This window comes from Saccoglossus kowalevskii, chromosome 1, assembly GCF_978046115.1.
Source record: "Saccoglossus kowalevskii chromosome 1, keSacKowa6.1, whole genome shotgun sequence".
Classification (NCBI taxonomy): domain Eukaryota; kingdom Metazoa; phylum Hemichordata; class Enteropneusta; family Harrimaniidae; genus Saccoglossus; species Saccoglossus kowalevskii.
The window spans coordinates 34,102,749-34,123,794 of NC_140641.1; the positions used below are offsets into that span (position 1 = coordinate 34,102,749).

The window sequence follows — 21,046 nt, forward strand, 5'->3', positions numbered from 1 at the left end:
TACAACCCAGCGCATTGATGATACCATCTAGCGCATTAATGATACCACCTAGCGCATTGATAATACCACCTAGCGCATTGATGATACCACCTAGCGCATTGATGATACCACCTAGAGCATTGATGATTCAACTAGCGCATTGATGATACCACCTAGCGCATTGATACCACCTAGTGCATTGATGATACCACCTAGCGCATTGATGATACAACCTAGCGCATTGCTGATTCACCTAGTGCATTGATGATACCACCTAGCGCATTGATGATGCCACCTAGCACATTGATGATACCACCCAGCGCATGGATGATACCACCTAGCGCATTGATGATACCACCTAGCACATTGATGATACCAATAAGCAGTATCAACACTACGAACTCCGCCACACAAGATGTATTATTCGAAAACGTGTCATTCCATCTTGACCTCTGGCGCGCATTGATGGTGCCACCTAGCGCATTGATGATGCCACCTAGCGCATTGATAATACCACCTAGAGCATTGATGATACCACCTAGCGCATTGATGATACCAACTAACGCATTGATGATGCCACCTAGTGCATTGATGATACAACCTAGCACATTGATGATACCACCTAGCGCATTGATGATGCCACCTAGCACATTGATGATACAACCTAGTGCATTGATGATGCCACCTAGCGCATTGATGATACCTAGCGCATTGATGATACCACCTAGCACATTGATGATACAACCTAGTGCATTGATGATACCACCCAGCACATTGATGATACAAAACAGCGCATTGATGATACCACCTAGCGCATTGATGATGCCACCTAGCACATTGATGATACCACCCAGTGCATTGATGATACCACCCAGCGCATTGATGATATCGCCTAGTGCATTGATGATACCACCTAGTGCATTGATGATACCACCTAGCGCATTGATGATACCACCTAGCACATTGATGATACCACCTAGTGCATTGATGATACCACCCAGCGCATTGATGATACAAAACAGCGCATTGATGATACCACCTAGCGCATTAATGATACCACCTAGCGCATTGATAATACCACCTAGTGCATTGATGATACCACCTAGCGCATTGCTGATTCACCTAGCACATTGATGATACCACCCAGCACATGGATGATACCACCTAGCGTATTGATACCACCTAGTGCATTGATGATACCACCTGGCGCATTGATGATACAACCTAGCGCATTGCTGATTCACCTAGTGCATTGATGATACCACCTAGCGCATTGATGATGCCACCTAACACATTGATGATACCACCCAGCGCATGGATGATACCACCTAGCGCATTGATGATACCACCCAGCGCATTGATGATACAACCCAGCGCATTGATGATACCACCTAGCGCATTAATGATACCACCTAGCGCATTGATAATACCACCTAGCGCATTGATGATACCACCTAGCGCATTGATGATACCACCTTGAGCATTGATGATTCAACCAGCGCATTGATGATAACACCTAGCGCATTGATACCACCTAGTGCATTGATGATACCACCTAGCGCATTGATGATACAACCTAGCGCATTGCTGATTCACCTAGTGCATTGATGATACCACCTAGCGCATTGATGATGCCACCTAGCACATTGATGATACCACCCAGCGCATGGATGATACCACCTAGCGCATTGATGATACCACCTAGCACATTGATGATACCACCCAGCGCATGGATGATACCACCTAGCGCATTGATGATACCACCAAGCGCATTGCTGATTCACCTAGCGCATTGATGATACCACCTAGCGCATCGATGATACCACCTAGCACATTGATGATACTACCTAGCACATGGATGATATCACCTAGCGCATTGATGATACCACCCAGCGCATTGATGATAACACTTAGCACATTGATGATACCAACTAGCGCATTGATGATACCACCTAGATCATTGATGATACCACCTAGCGCATTGATGATACAACCTAGCGCATTGATGATGCCACCTAGCGCATTGATGATACAACCTAGCACATTGATGATACCACCTAGCGCATGATGATGCCACCTAGCACATTGATGATACAACCTAGCGCATTGATGATGCCACCTAGCACATTGATGATACAACCTAGCGCATTGATGATGCCACCTAGCGCATTGATGATACCACATAGCACATTGATGATACCACCTACCACATTAATGATACCACCCAGCGCATGGATGATACCACCTAGCGCATTGATGATATCACCCAGCGCATGGATGATACCACCTAGAGCATTGATGATACCACCTAGCGCATTAATGATACCACCTAGCGCATTGATGATATCACCCAGCGCATGGATGATACCACCTAGGGCATTGATGATACCACCTAGCGCATTGATGATGCCACCTAGCACATTGATGATACCACCTAGCACATTGATGATACCACCTAGCGCATTGATGATGCCACCTAGCACATTGATGATACCACCTAGCGCATCGATGATACCACCTAGGGCATTGATGATACCACCTAGGGCATTGATACCACCTAGTGCATTGATGATACCACCCAGCGCATTGATGATACAAAACAGCGCATTGATGATACCACCTAGCGCATTAATGATACCACCTAGCGCATTGATAATACCACCTAGTGCATTGATGATACCACCTAGCGCATTGCTGATTCACCTAGCACATTGATGATACCACCCAGCACATGGATGATACCACCTAGCGCATTGATACCACCTAGTGCATTGATGATACCACCTAGCACATTGATGATACAACCTAGCGCATTGCTGATTCACCTAGTGCATTGATGATACCACCTAGCGCATTGATGATGCCATCTAACACATTGATGATACCACCCAGCGCATGGATGATACCATCTAGCGCATTGATGATACCACCCAGCGCATTGATGATACAACCCAGCGCATTGATGATACCACCTAGCGCATTAATGATACCACCTAGCGCATTGATAATACCACCTAGCACATTGATGATACCACCTAGCGCATTGATGATACCACCTAGAGCATTGATGATTCAACTAGCGCATTGATGATACCACCTAGCGCATTGATACCACCTAGTGCATTGATGATACCACCTAGCGCATTGATGATACAACCTAGCGCATTGCTGATTCACCTAGTGCATTGATGATACCACCTAGCGCATTGATGATGCCACCTAGCACATTGATGATACCACCCAGCGCATGGATGATACCACCTAGCGCATTGATGATACCACCTAGCACATTGATGATACCAATAAGCAGTATCAACACTACGAACTCCGCCACACAAGATGTATTATTCGAAAACGTGTCATTCCATCTTGACCTCTGGCGCGCATTGATAGTGCCACCTAGCGCATTGATGATGCCACCTAGCGCATTGATAATACCACCTAGAGCATTGATGATACCACCTAGCGCATTGATGATACCAACTAACGCATTGATGATGCCACCTAGTGCATTGATGATACAACCTAGCACATTGATGATACCACCTAGCGCATTGATGATGCCACCTAGCACATTGATGATACAACCAAGTGCATTGATGATGCCACCTAGCGCATTAATGATACCACCTAGCGCATTGATGATACCACCTTGAGCATTGATGATTCAACCAGCGCATTGATGATAACACCTAGCGCATTGATGATTCAACCAGCGCATTGATGATAACACCTAGCGCATTGATACCACCTAGTGCATTGATGATACCACCTAGCGCATTGATGATACAACCTAGCGCATTGCTGATTCACCTAGTGCATTGATGATACCACCTAGCGCATTGATGATGCCACCTAGCACATTGATGATACCACCCAGCGCATGGATGATACCACCTAGCGCATTGATGATACCACCTAGCACATTGATGATACCACCCAGCGCATGGATGATACCACCTAGCGCATTGATGATACCACCAAGCGCATTGCTGATTCACCTAGCGCATTGATGATACCACCTAGCGCATCGATGATACCACCTAGCACATTGATGATACTACCTAGCACATGGATGATATCACCTAGCGCATTGATGATACCACCCAGCGCATTGATGATAACACTTAGCACATTGATGATACCAACTAGCGCATTGATGATACCACCTAGATCATTGATGATACCACCTAGCGCATTGATGATACAACCTAGCGCATTGATGATGCCACCTAGCGCATTGATGATACAACCTAGCACATTGATGATACCACCTAGCGCATGATGATGCCACCTAGCACATTGATGATACAACCTAGCGCATTGATGATGCCACCTAGCACATTGATGATACAACCTAGCGCATTGATGATGCCACCTAGCGCATTGATGATACCACATAGCACATTGATGATACCACCTACCACATTAATGATACCACCCAGCGCATGGATGATACCACCTAGCGCATTGATGATATCACCCAGCGCATGGATGATACCACCTAGAGCATTGATGATACCACCTAGCGCATTAATGATACCACCTAGCGCATTGATGATATCACCCAGCGCATGGATGATACCACCTAGGGCATTGATGATACCACCTAGCGCATTGATGATGCCACCTAGCACATTGATGATACCACCTAGCACATTGATGATACCACCTAGCGCATTGATGATGCCACCTAGCACATTGATGATACCACCTAGCGCATCGATGATACCACCTAGGGCATTGATGATACCACCTAGGGCATTGATACCACCTAGTGCATTGATGATACCACCCAGCGCATTGATGATACAAAACAGCGCATTGATGATACCACCTAGCGCATTAATGATACCACCTAGCGCATTGATAATACCACCTAGTGCATTGATGATACCACCTAGCGCATTGCTGATTCACCTAGCACATTGATGATACCACCCAGCACATGGATGATACCACCTAGCGCATTGATACCACCTAGTGCATTGATGATACCACCTAGCGCATTGATGATACAACCTAGCGCATTGCTGATTCACCTAGTGCATTGATGATACCACCTAGCGCATTGATGATGCCATCTAACACATTGATGATACCACCCAGCGCATGGATGATACCATCTAGCGCATTGATGATACCACCCAGCGCATTGATGATACAACCCAGCGCATTGATGATACCACCTAGCGCATTAATGATACCACCTAGCGCATTGATAATACCACCTAGCACATTGATGATACCACCTAGCGCATTGATGATACCACCTAGAGCATTGATGATTCAACTAGCGCATTGATGATACCACCTAGCGCATTGATACCACCTAGTGCATTGATGATACCACCTAGCGCATTGATGATACAACCTAGCGCATTGCTGATTCACCTAGTGCATTGATGATACCACCTAGCGCATTGATGATGCCACCTAGCACATTGATGATACCACCCAGCGCATGGATGATACCACCTAGCGCATTGATGATACCACCTAGCACATTGATGATACCAATAAGCAGTATCAACACTACGAACTCCGCCACACAAGATGTATTATTCGAAAACGTGTCATTCCATCTTGACCTCTGGCGCGCATTGATAGTGCCACCTAGCGCATTGATGATGCCACCTAGCGCATTGATAATACCACCTAGAGCATTGATGATACCACCTAGCGCATTGATGATACCAACTAACGCATTGATGATGCCACCTAGTGCATTGATGATACAACCTAGCACATTGATGATACCACCTAGCGCATTGATGATGCCACCTAGCACATTGATGATACAACCTAGTGCATTGATGATGCCACCTAGCGCATTGATGATACCTAGCGCATTGATGATACCACCTAGCACATTGATGATACAACCTAGTGCATTGATGATACCACCCAGCACATTGATGATACAAAACAGTGCATTGATGATACCACCTAGCGCATTGATGATGCCACCTAGCACATTGATGATACCACCCAGTGCATTGATGATACCACCCAGCGCATTGATGATATCGCCTAGTGCATTGATGATACCACCTAGTGCATTGATGATACCACCTAGCGCATTGATGATACCACCTAGCACATTGATGATACCACCTAGTGCATTGATGATACCACCCAGCGCATTGATGATACAAAACAGCGCATTGATGATACCACCTAGCGCATTAATGATACCACCTAGCGCATTGATAATACCACCTAGTGCATTGATGATACCACCTAGCGCATTGCTGATTCACCTAGCACATTGATGATACCACCCAGCACATGGATGATACCACCTAGCGTATTGATACCACCTAGTGCATTGATGATACCACCTGGCGCATTGATGATACAACCTAGCGCATTGCTGATTCACCTAGTGCATTGATGATACCACCTAGCGCATTGATGATGCCACCTAACACATTGATGATACCACCCAGCGCATGGATGATACCACCTAGCGCATTGATGATACCACCCAGCGCATTGATGATACAACCCAGCGCATTGATGATACCACCTAGCGCATTAATGATACCACCTAGCGCATTGATAATACCACCTAGCGCATTGATGATACCACCTAGCGCATTGATGATACCACCTTGAGCATTGATGATTCAACCAGCGCATTGATGATAACACCTAGCGCTTTGATACCACCTAGTGCATAGATGATACCACCTAGCGCATTGATGATACAACCTAGCGCATTGCTGATTCACCTAGTGCATTGATGATACCACCTAGCGCATTGATGATGCCACCTAGCACATTGATGATACCACCCAGCGCATGGATGATACCACCTAGCGCATTGATGATACCACCTAGCACATTGATGATACCACCCAGCGCATGGATGATACCACCTAGCGCATTGATGATACCACCAAGCGCATTGCTGATTCACCTAGCGCATTGATGATACCACCTAGCGCATCGATGATACCACCTAGCACATTGATGATACTACCTAGCACATGGATGATACAACCTAGCGCATTGATGATGCCACCTAGCGCATTGATGATACAACCTAGCACATTGATGATACCACCTAGCGCATGATGATGCCACCTAGCACATTGATGATACAACCTAGCGCATTGATGATGCCACCTAGCACATTGATGATACAACCTAGCGCATTGATGATGCCACCTAGCGCATTGATAATACCACATAGCACATTGATGATACCACCTACCACATTAATGATACCACCCAGCGCATGGATGATACCACCTAGCGCATTGATGATATCACCCAGCGCATGGATGATACCACCTAGAGCATTGATGATACAACCTAGCGCATTGATGATGCCACCTAGCGCATTGATGATGCCACCTAGCACATTGATGATACAACCTAGCGCATTGATGATGCCACCTAGCGCATTGATGATACCACATAGCACATTGATGATACCACCTACCACATTAATGAGACCACCCAGCGCATGGATGATACCACCTAGCACATTGATGATACAACCTAGCACATTGATGATACCACCTAGCGCATTGATGATGCCACCTAGCACATTGATGATACCACCCAGCGCATGGATGATACCACCTGGCGCATTGATGATACCACCTAGCACATTGATGATACCACCCAGCACATGGATGATACCACCTAGCGCATTGATGATACCACCAAGCGCATTGCTGATTCACCTAGCGCATTGATGATACCACCTAGCGCATCGATGATACAACCTAGCACATTGATGATACCACCTACTGCATTGATGATACCACCAGCGCATGGATGATGCCACCTAGTGCATTGATGATACAACCTAGCACATTAATGATGCCACCTAGCACATTGATGATACCACCCAGCGCATTGATGATACCACCTAGCGCATTGATGATGCCACCTAGCACATGGATGATACCACCTAGCGCATTGATGATACCACCTAGTGCATTGATGATACCACCTAGCGCATTGATGATACCACCTAGCGCATTGATGATACCACCTACCACATTGATGATACAACCTAGCGCATTGCTGATTCACCTAGCGCATTGATGATACCACATAGCGCATTGATGATACAACCTAGCACATTGATGATACCACCTAGCGCATTGATGATGCCACCTAGCACATTGATGATGCCACCTAGCGCATGGATGATACCACCTAGTGCATTGATGATGCCACCTAGCACCTAGCATTGATGATACCACATAGCACATTGTTGATACCACCTAGAGCATTGATGATGCCACCTAGAGCATTGATGATGCCACCTAGCACATTGATGATGCCACCTAGAGCATTGATGATACCACCTAGCGCATTGATGATGCCACCTAGCGCATGGATGATACCACCTAGAGCATTGATGATGCCACCTAGCACATTGATGATACCACCTAGTGCATTGATGATACCATCTAGCGCATTGATGATGCCACCTAGTGCATTGATGATACTACCTAGCACATTGATGATACCACCTAGGGCATTGATGATACCACCTAGCGCATTGATGATACCACCTAGCGCATTGATGATACCACATAGCACATTGTTGATAGCACATCGATGATACCACCTAGCGCATTGATGATACCACCTAGTGCATTGATGATACCACCTAGCACATTGATGATACCACCTAGCGCATTGATGATACCACCTAGCACATTGATGATACTACCTAGCACATGGATGATACCACCTAGCGCATTGATGATACCACCCAGCGCATCGATGATACAACCTAGCGCATTGATGATGCCACCTAGCACATTGATGATACCACCTAGCGCATTGATGATATCACCTAGCGCATTGATGATACCACCTAGCGCATTGATGATGCCACCTACCACATTGATGATACCACCTAGCGCATTGATGATGCCACCTAGCACATTGATGATACCACCTAGCGCATGGATGATACCACTTAGCGCATCGATGATGCCACCTAGTGCATTGATGATACCACCTAGCGCATGTATGATACCACCTAGAGCATTGATGATGCCACCTAGCACATTGATGATACCACGTAGCGCATTGATGATACCATCTAGCGCATTGATGATACCACCTAGCGCATTGATGATACCACATAGCACATTGTTGATAGCACCTAGCACATCGATGATACCACCTAGCGCATTGATGATACCACCTAGTGCATTGATGATACCACCTAGCACATTGATGATACCACCTAGCGCATTGATGATACCACCTAGCACTTTGATGATACTACCTAGCACATTAATGATACCACCTAGCGCATGGATGATGCCACCTAGTGCATTGATGATACCACCTAGCACATTGATGATACCACCTAGGGCATTGATGATACCACCTAGCACATTGATGATACCACCTAGCGCATTGATGATATCACCCAGCGCATGGATGATACCACCTAGAGCATTGATGATACAACCTAGCGCATTGATGATGCCACCTAGCGCATTGATGATGCCACCTAGCACATTGATGATACAACCTAGCGCATTGATGATGCCACCTAGCGCATTGATGATACCACATAGCACATTGATGATACCACCTACCACATTAATGAGACCACCCAGCGCATGGATGATACCACCTAGCACATTGATGATACAACCTAGCACATTGATGATACCACCTAGCGCATTGATGATGCCACCTAGCACATTGATGATACCACCCAGCGCATGGATGATACCACCTGGCGCATTGATGATACCACCTAGCACATTGATGATACCACCCAGCACATGGATGATACCACCTAGCGCATTGATGATACCACCAAGCGCATTGCTGATTCACCTAGCGCATTGATGATACCACCTAGCGCATCGATGATACAACCTAGCACATTGATGATACCACCTACTGCATTGATGATACCACCAGCGCATGGATGATGCCACCTAGTGCATTGATGATACAACCTAGCACATTAATGATGCCACCTAGCACATTGATGATACCACCCAGCGCATTGATGATACCACCTAGCGCATTGATGATGCCACCTAGCACATGGATGATACCACCTAGCGCATTGATGATACCACCTAGCGCATTGATGATACCACCTAGCGCATTGATGATACCACCTCGCGCATTGATGACACCACCTACCACATTGATGATACAACCTAGCGCATTGCTGATTCACCTAGCGCATTGATGATACCACATAGCGCATTGATGATACAACCTAGCACATTGATGATACCACCTAGCGCATTGATGATGCCACCTAGCACATTGATGATGCCACCTAGCGCATGGATGATACCACCTAGTGCATTGATGATGCCACCTAGCACCTAGCATTGATGATACCACATAGCACATTGATGATACCACCTAGAGCATTGATGATGCCACCTAGAGCATTGATGATGCCACCTAGCACATTGATGATGCCACCTAGAGCATTGATGATACCACCTAGCGCATTGATGATGCCACCTAGCGCATGGATGATACCACCTAGAGCATTGATGATGCCACCTAGCACATTGATGATACCACCTAGCGCATTGATGATACCATCTAGCGCATTGATGATGCCACCTAGTGCATTGATGATACTACCTAGCACATTGATGATACCACCTAGGGCATTGATGATACCACCTAGCGCATTGATGATACCACCTAGCGCATTGATGATACCACATAGCACATTGTTGATAGCACATTGATGATACCACCTAGCGCATTGATGATACCACCTAGCGCATTGATGATACCACCTAGCGCATTGATGATGCCACCTACCACATTGATGATACCACCTAGCGCATCGATGATGCCACCTAGTGCATTGATGATACCACCTAGCGCATGGATGATACCACCTAGAGCATTGATGATGCCACCTAGCACATTGATGATACCACCTAGCGCATTGATGATACCATCTAGCGCATTGATGATACCACCTAGCGCATTGATGATACCACATAGCACATTGTTGATAGCACCTAGCACATCGATGATACCACCTAGCGCATTGATGATACCACCTAGTGCATTGATGATACCACCTAGCACATTGATGATACCACCTAGCGTATTGATGATACCACCTAGCACATTGATGATACTACCTAGCACATTAATGATACCACCTAGCGCATGGATGATGCCACCTAGCGCATTGATGATACCACCTAGTACATTGATGATACCACCTAGGGCATTGATGATACCACCTAGCGCATTGATGATACCACCTAGCGCCTTGATGATACCACATAGCACATTGTTGATAGCACCTAGCACATCGATGATACCACCTAGCGCATTGATGATACCACCTAGTACATTGATGATATCACCTAGCACATTGATGATACCACCTAGCACATTGATGATACCACCTAGCACATTGATGATACTACCTAGCACATGGATGATACCACCTAGCGCATTGATGATACCACCCAGCGCATCGATGATACAACCTAGCGCATTGATGATACCACCTAGCACATTGATGATACCACCTAGCGCATGGATGATGCCACCTAGTGCATTGATGATACCACCTAGCACATTGTTGATACCACCTAGGGCATTGATGATACCACCTAGCGCATTGATGATACCACCTAGCGCATTGATGATACCACATAGCACATTGTTGATAGCACCTAGCACATCGATGATACCACCTAGCGCATCGATGATACCACCTAGCGCATTGATGATACCACCTAGCGCATTGATGATACCACCTAGTGCATTGATGATACCACCTAGCACATTGATGATACCACCTAGCGCATTGATGATACCACCTAGCACATTGATGATACTACCTAGCACATTAATGATACCACCTAGCGCATGGATGATGCCACCTAGTGCATTGATGATACCACCTAGTACATTGATGATACCACCTAGGGCATTGATGATACCACCTAGCGCATTGATGATACCACCTAGCGCATTGATGATACCACCTAGCACATTGATGATACCACCTAGGGCATTGATGATACCACCTAGCGCATTGATGATACCACCTAGCGCATTGATGATACCACATAGCACATTGTTGATAGCACATCGATGATACCACCTAGCGCATTGATGATACCACCTAGTGCATTGATGATACCACCTAGCACATTGATGATACCACCTAGCGCATTGATGATACCACCTAGCACATTGATGATACTACCTAGCACATGGATGATACCACCTAGCGCATTGATGATACCACCCAGCGCATCGATGATACAACCTAGCGCATTGATGATGCCACCTAGCACATTGATGATACCACCTAGCGCATTGATGATATCACCTAGCGCATTGATGATACCACCTAGCGCATTGATGATGCCACCTACCACATTGATGATACCACCTAGCGCATTGATGATGCCACCTAGCACATTGATGATACCACCTAGCGCATGGATGATACCACTTAGCGCATCGATGATGCCACCTAGTGCATTGATGATACCACCTAGCGCATGGATGATACCACCTAGAGCATTGATGATGCCACCTAGCACATTGATGATACCACCTAGCGCATTGATGATACCATCTAGCGCATTGATGATACCACCTAGCGCATTGATGATACCACATAGCACATTGTTGATAGCACCTAGCACATCGATGATACCACCTAGCGCATTGATGATACCACCTAGTGCATTGATGATACCACCTAGCACATTGATGATACCACCTAGCGCATTGATGATACCACCTAGCACTTTGATGATACTACCTAGCACATTAATGATACCACCTAGCGCATGGATGATGCCACCTAGTGCATTGATGATACCACCTAGCACATTGATGATACCACCTAGGGCATTGATGATACCACCTAGCACATTGATGATACCACCTAGCGCATTGATGATATCACCCAGCGCATGGATGATACCACCTAGAGCATTGATGATACAACCTAGCGCATTGATGATGCCACCTAGCGCATTGATGATGCCACCTAGCACATTGATGATACAACCTAGCGCATTGATGATGCCACCTAGCGCATTGATGATACCACATAGCACATTGATGATACCACCTACCACATTAATGAGACCACCCAGCGCATGGATGATACCACCTAGCACATTGATGATACAACCTAGCACATTGATGATACCACCTAGCGCATTGATGATGCCACCTAGCACATTGATGATACCACCCAGCGCATGGATGATACCACCTGGCGCATTGATGATACCACCTAGCACATTGATGATACCACCCAGCACATGGATGATACCACCTAGCGCATTGATGATACCACCAAGCGCATTGCTGATTCACCTAGCGCATTGATGATACCACCTAGCGCATCGATGATACAACCTAGCACATTGATGATACCACCTACTGCATTGATGATACCACCAGCGCATGGATGATGCCACCTAGTGCATTGATGATACAACCTAGCACATTAATGATGCCACCTAGCACATTGATGATACCACCCAGCGCATTGATGATACCACCTAGCGCATTGATGATGCCACCTAGCACATGGATGATACCACCTAGCGCATTGATGATACCACCTAGCGCATTGATGATACCACCTAGCGCATTGATGATACCACCTCGCGCATTGATGACACCACCTACCACATTGATGATACAACCTAGCGCATTGCTGATTCACCTAGCGCATTGATGATACCACATAGCGCATTGATGATACAACCTAGCACATTGATGATACCACCTAGCGCATTGATGATGCCACCTAGCACATTGATGATGCCACCTAGCGCATGGATGATACCACCTAGTGCATTGATGATGCCACCTAGCACCTAGCATTGATGATACCACATAGCACATTGATGATACCACCTAGAGCATTGATGATGCCACCTAGAGCATTGATGATGCCACCTAGCACATTGATGATGCCACCTAGAGCATTGATGATACCACCTAGCGCATTGATGATGCCACCTAGCGCATGGATGATACCACCTAGAGCATTGATGATGCCACCTAGCACATTGATGATACCACCTAGCGCATTGATGATACCATCTAGCGCATTGATGATGCCACCTAGTGCATTGATGATACTACCTAGCACATTGATGATACCACCTAGGGCATTGATGATACCACCTAGCGCATTGATGATACCACCTAGCGCATTGATGATACCACATAGCACATTGTTGATAGCACATTGATGATACCACCTAGCGCATTGATGATACCACCTAGCGCATTGATGATACCACCTAGCGCATTGATGATGCCACCTACCACATTGATGATACCACCTAGCGCATCGATGATGCCACCTAGTGCATTGATGATACCACCTAGCGCATGGATGATACCACCTAGAGCATTGATGATGCCACCTAGCACATTGATGATACCACCTAGCGCATTGATGATACCATCTAGCGCATTGATGATACCACCTAGCGCATTGATGATACCACATAGCACATTGTTGATAGCACCTAGCACATCGATGATACCACCTAGCGCATTGATGATACCACCTAGTGCATTGATGATACCACCTAGCACATTGATGATACCACCTAGCGTATTGATGATACCACCTAGCACATTGATGATACTACCTAGCACATTAATGATACCACCTAGCGCATGGATGATGCCACCTAGCGCATTGATGATACCACCTAGTACATTGATGATACCACCTAGGGCATTGATGATACCACCTAGCGCATTGATGATACCACCTAGCGCCTTGATGATACCACATAGCACATTGTTGATAGCACCTAGCACATCGATGATACCACCTAGCGCATTGATGATACCACCTAGTACATTGATGATATCACCTAGCACATTGATGATACCACCTAGCACATTGATGATACCACCTAGCACATTGATGATACTACCTAGCACATGGATGATACCACCTAGCGCATTGATGATACCACCCAGCGCATCGATGATACAACCTAGCGCATTGATGATACCACCTAGCACATTGATGATACCACCTAGCGCATGGATGATGCCACCTAGTGCATTGATGATACCACCTAGCACATTGTTGATACCACCTAGGGCATTGATGATACCACCTAGCGCATTGATGATACCACCTAGCGCATTGATGATACCACATAGCACATTGTTGATAGCACCTAGCACATCGATGATACCACCTAGCGCATCGATGATACCACCTAGCGCATTGATGATACCACCTAGCGCATTGATGATACCACCTAGTGCATTGATGATACCACCTAGCACATTGATGATACCACCTAGCGCATTGATGATACCACCTAGCACATTGATGATACTACCTAGCACATTAATGATACCACCTAGCGCATGGATGATGCCACCTAGTGCATTGATGATACCACCTAGTACATTGATGATACCACCTAGGGCATTGATGATACCACCTAGCGCATTGATGATACCACCTAGCGCATTGATGATACCACATAGCACATTGTTGATAGCACCTAGCACATCGATGATACCACCTAGCGCATTGATGATACCACCTAGTACATTGATGATATCACCTAGCACATTGATGATACCACCTAGCACATTGATGATACCACCTAGCACATTGATGATACTACCTAGCACATGGATGATACCACCTAGCGCATTGATGATACCACCCAGCGCATCGATGATACAACCTAGCGCATTGATGATACCACCTAGCACATTTATGATACCACCTAGCGCATGGATGATGCCACCTAGTGCATTGATGATACCACCTAGCACATTGTTGATACCACCTAGGGCATTGATGATACCACCTAGCGCATTGATGATACCACCTAGCGCATTGATGATACCACATAGCACATTGTTGATAGCACCTAGCACATCGATGATACCACCTAGCGCATCGATGATACCACCTAGCGCATTGATGATACCACCTAGTGCATTGATGATACCACCTAGCACATTGATGATACCACCTAGCGCATTGATGATACCACCTAGCACATTGATGATACTACCTAGCACATGGATGATACCACCTAGCGCATTGATGATACCACCCAGCGCATCGATGATACAACCTAGCGCATTGATGATGCCACCTAGCACATTGATGATACCACCTAGCGCATTGATGATGCCACCTAGCACATTGATGATACCACCTAGCGCATGGATGATACCACCTAGTGCATCGATGATGCCACCTAGTGCATTGATGATACCACCTAGCGCATGGATGATACCACCTAAGGCATTGATGATGCCACCTAGCGCATTGATGATACCACCTAGTGCATTGATGATACCACCTAGCCATTGCTGATACCACCCAGCGCATGGATGATACCACCTAGTGCATTTGGATGACAGTTTACCAATCACAAAACGACACGTTTTCCAAGGTGATTATGACATCGACGACAGTCTACATGCTTCTATTCTCCATTGATAATCTATTTATATTCCTACAAACCATGAACAAGGAGTTTACAAAGATGATCTAAGTACAAGCCTGGTCTACACTCAGTTAAATTATATTCCTAATTTGTCTTTTTAAATGGTTTGCATGCCTAGTGTAATTTAATTTAATACGGAAATTGAAAAAAACATCCTGTCAAATTTAGAGTGAAAAACACAGACAACGGATTAAACTCCTGTGCCTATGTTTTCAAACTTGTTTTGAGACTTGCATCTATTTTCATAAGCTTTCAGAATAAACATACCACGTTTTGTAACTCAGTATTTCTTTAATCTGTAAAAATGATCAGGCATACATAAACAATGATATTGTTTTTAAAAAATGATAATATAATAAATACAAAACATTAATTCCCACATTGTGTGTTTTATTAGTATGCTAAATGGTTAAAACAAAAATATATTGATTGTTTTTAAATTTAAGAGTAAAATTATCTTTAGCTTTGACAAGTTACTTGTCATGTTAGTGTTTCAAATTATATATATATATATACTTAAAGTATAAATGGCAAGTTGATTGCGTATTACAGATGTCAGTGAAACGTATTGTCTACTGAGTTGCATCGTTTACAATACCTGTAATTAATGTTACCATGTTGACGAGATTACCTCGTGAAATCTAATAGCACTTACCGAAGTGCATTTTAATAGCTCCAATACGATGAAGCTCGGTAAGAAAAGAGAATTCTGTCGGGTAGTCGTGGTATTTATTATACGTCATCCAAGCAATGTCATTAGTGTAATGCATCGGGAGGGGGTTGCCTTCGTAATCTATTGGAAATGGCCAGAATCCATATAAATGTATTTCATCACACAACGAGAAACCAATACTTAAAAGTGTCATTCCAGTTGAAAGAGTACGTCTCGTCAGTTTCCAAAAGTTTCTAATTTTTGTTGAATGTTCAGATTGAAATAAAAATGTTTTGATTGAAGTACGCGCCTGTATGAATTGAGCAACCTGGAAAGCCAAATTACTAACTTTACTATTTGGAATCCACAGAAGATAACCTTCATATTCCCGCAAGTCCTTTAAAAATTTACTTGTATTCAAATTAGTGAAATTTCTCACAAATGTTTCATCTTTGTGAACTCTATATCTGGTCATCAAAGACTGGGATATGCTTGTAAAACTGACTTTACTGCCTGCGTCAACTGTAAACCCTCTGATTGGTTGTAAGTTTGACCTCATGACAAAATCTAAATTGTCAATTTCTTCACCACATCCGCTGTTGATGAGAATACCACCATTGCCAATAATACCACATGTTTTGAAAGTACGATTTGGTGGAAAAGGAGATATTTCCGGCAATAGTTGTCGACTTTCATCGTCGATATTTATGGATTTATTGAAAAATGTGTCGTAGTACTTTGTATCCACGGGAGTATTTTCTTGTGTGCAGATAAAAGACGTGTTGTTCAAGTAATCATGAAGACGATGTCGTATTTCCAAAGTTGTCAGTTTATTTAAAGTCCAGTTGCTCAAATTAGCCACGGTTTTTGCCAATTTTATCTGGAGCTCATTTGTTTTAAGTTGTTCTTGTCGCGGTCTTTTCCTCTTCACAGTGATAATTCTCTTTCTTTTGACAACTATAAATCTACGTTTTGTTGTATTCGTATTGTACAGGCCGTCGTTGTTTACCAACAACTGTGTGTCATTTTGTTTTGGTAAGACGTGGGAATTATTAAAAAATCCTTGCTGAAATTCTCCCGATGAATTGAATCCCCTGTGTTTCGCTTTTTTCACTATTGTGTACTTCCGCCCTTTAGTCTCGTTGAATGGCATATCTTCAACGTTTTTGATATTGAATCGGATGATAGTTTCTTCGTCTTCGACATTATTGTTATTTACCGAGTCATTGCTGTAAGCCTGTCCGCCACCAGCATAGACAGCAAGCGAGTTCACAGGTCCGCTGAACTGTATAGTATTGTGCTTAGCCACCAAAAATCTTTCGTAGTGTGACAGGACGTATACTTGCATCAATAAAATTACCACGGTACAAAAAAGACATACGGTGGCAAACCAGAACCATAGAGGCGAACACTTTAGAATCCCTCTTCTTGTAATATTTTCCCGCATATCCGTGATAATTTAGTTAACACACACAATGTGATTGAATTCCAAGTTCAAACAACCCACTTGCATAGCATCTTATGTAGTGTATACTTAAATACCATTTCTATGATGAGAAAAAATTGAAAATATGGTAGTTAACATACAAACCAGATGTTAATAATTATAGCTGACTACTACTTTAGTGGAGTGTAGTGTAGTGTGGTGTGGTGTGGTATGGTGTGGCGTGGCGTGGCGTGGCGTAGCGTATCGTGGCGTAGCGTAGTGTAGTGTAGTGTAGTGTAGTGTAGTGTATAGTGTAGTGTAGTGTAGTGTAGTGTAGTGTAGTGTAGTGTAGTGTAGTGTAGGTAAAGCACCGCATATGCAATTTTTATTATTTACAGAGATTGTCAAGCAAACATCCCATGACATGTTGAACTAAGACAATGTAAAGGCATTTTATAGTTGTCCGAAGTTTGGATAATAAAACACCATGCACGCGTTTGGGATTCCTACAACGACGAATTAAAAACAACGAGCCCCCTCGCGTTCTATAATCATCGGACAAATACCAGTTTACTGGAGCACTGTGTCTTGTGGAATTAAGTTGGTCATCTGGAATACCACTGAATACAGGCGGTCCAATATGGTCGCCGCTGACTCGATATTCGAGACAAAGCTTAACTTTTACTCTGTTTTCTTATTATAATATCTCATTACCGGAAAAAGTCACACATCGCTGTGTCCAGCTCCTGTGTGTATTATATATAAACACTCACATGGACATAGCCGCTTTGACAGTGATCATCCCATTCAAACACAGGTTTCTTTCACAAACTACACAAAGTGAAATTTACAAATAATGTACTAGTACCATTGTTTTGATCCAGACTGGACTATTCGCGTTACTGCGGACTAACTAATTGACATAGAGGGAGGGTTGTCTTCGCTTGGGCGAGTTGGCACAAATACAGTAACAGGAAAACTAGTCCTCGTACAGGCTACATAATAAACAGTCCTTGTGGCTCACCTGAGTTGGCACAAATACAGTAACAGGAAAAACTAGTCCTTGTACAGGCTACATAATAAACAGTCCTTGTGGCTCACCTGAGTTGGCACAAATACAGTAACAGGAAAAACTAGTCCTCGTACAGGCTACATAATAAACAGTCCTCGTGGCTCACCTGAGTGTTTGTCACCAGCTTGAAGAACACTTGATCGGGTACTATTCGAAAGCGCAAGAAGGTCTCCTAGGCGTGTTAGTGAACATTCAGTCCAAAGACCTATGTTGATTAAAATTACAATAGAATGTTTCCAAAATCAGTCACTGAAACATCCCGTTTCAAATTACATCACGAAACACAACGACCAACAAGCCGTAACGCATACCTATGAGTACTCAGAAGAGAATGCGATGAAATATTATTACCGCACTTAACGCAAACTGCACCCTAAACTGTATTGTGAATATACTCTTATATCAGGGTATGTCAGCCACTCAGTGTACTGTTTGTTACTTTTATTTGGCCTAAAAAGCTTGAAATGAGGCATGGGTGTGATGACCTTGGACACAAGATTGACACAAATACATGTTCATAACCTTCAGTACATTGTTGTGATACCAGTACCGATTCTCCCATGGTGATACTCTCTTGGGATTGTAAATTACCTACCAACGTGTCGTCACGTGACATATGACGAGGGATTACATTCTACCACGGTTACTAACTAGTAACCGTGATTCTACAAATAAGTTGCATGCTCTATATACGTCATTAATTAAGAAATTAATTAATTAAGGCTCTCATATTCTGACACAAAAAAACATCATTAAACAGGACGGTAAACAAACAACAACAACAATTTAAAAGGGTAGGACGCGAGGATAGCAAAGAACCTAAAACACAATGATCAACAAGACTAGTGTTTGGCCGAAATTCAGTAAAAGTGTGGCAGTACGGATAGCCATGTCCCATTAATTGGGGCACACAGGCATTTAATATTGGGTGTATTATTTTTAGAAGTGTTGGTGTATGATACAAGTGCCCCCAGATACCCGTTTTTTCAGACGTTGAGCCAACATTCAACATTAAAGTTAATAAATAACAAGGTGGCATAATTAAAATAATTCATATCCTACAGAAAAACGTTGGATAATTATCCCAATTATCGATTAGCCAGACCCATAAAATGAATGGAAGAGGTCTGAGGTATATCTATATACGCTCATCTCGTAACCCGACCGAGTGAGGGCGATTCGGTTATAACATACTCAATCTTTCCCCATAATCGACCAAAATCGAAAATGTGCCTCTCTAAACTTTAGTAGGACAATAATTCTGCATTTAATGTATTTAACAAATACACTGAATATTACTTTCAGAAATAGGCATCTATACGAAATCGTATCACAGTAAGATGCTCACTTTTCCACGATAGGGGTGGATACCTTTGGTAAATTGAATTTTTAGCCCTCAATATTAGCTTTAAAATGGC

General features: G+C 44.0%; 1 protein-coding gene across 4 annotated transcripts; it reads right to left on the minus strand.

The window, feature by feature from the left end:
- Positions 1-16,749: 16,749 nt before the first annotated feature.
- LOC144350462 (CMP-N-acetylneuraminate-poly-alpha-2,8-sialyltransferase-like) lies at positions 16,750-19,860 on the minus strand. Of its 4 annotated transcripts, none has more exons than XM_085493715.1 (2): positions 19,735-19,860; positions 16,750-18,677 (listed from the first exon to the last, which is right to left on the minus strand). In XM_085493715.1, the coding sequence occupies exon 2, from the start codon at positions 18,575-18,577 to the stop codon at positions 17,120-17,122; it is 1,458 nt and encodes a 485-aa protein (XP_085349841.1). In that variant the 5' UTR covers positions 18,578-18,677; positions 19,735-19,860; the 3' UTR covers positions 16,750-17,119. The 4 variants fall into 4 exon arrangements, with proteins under 4 accessions (XP_085349841.1, XP_085349876.1, XP_085349914.1 ...); XM_085493750.1 differs by having other exon boundaries at positions 19,658-19,849; XM_085493788.1 differs by having other exon boundaries at positions 19,581-19,849.
- Positions 19,861-21,046: the final 1,186 nt, after the last annotated feature.

What these genes read in the sequence shown, in the direction of transcription:
- LOC144350462 (XM_085493715.1), bottom strand. Translation starts at nt 18,577, where the DNA reads ATGCGGGAAAATATTACAAGAAGAGGGATTCTAAAGTGTTCGCCTCTA.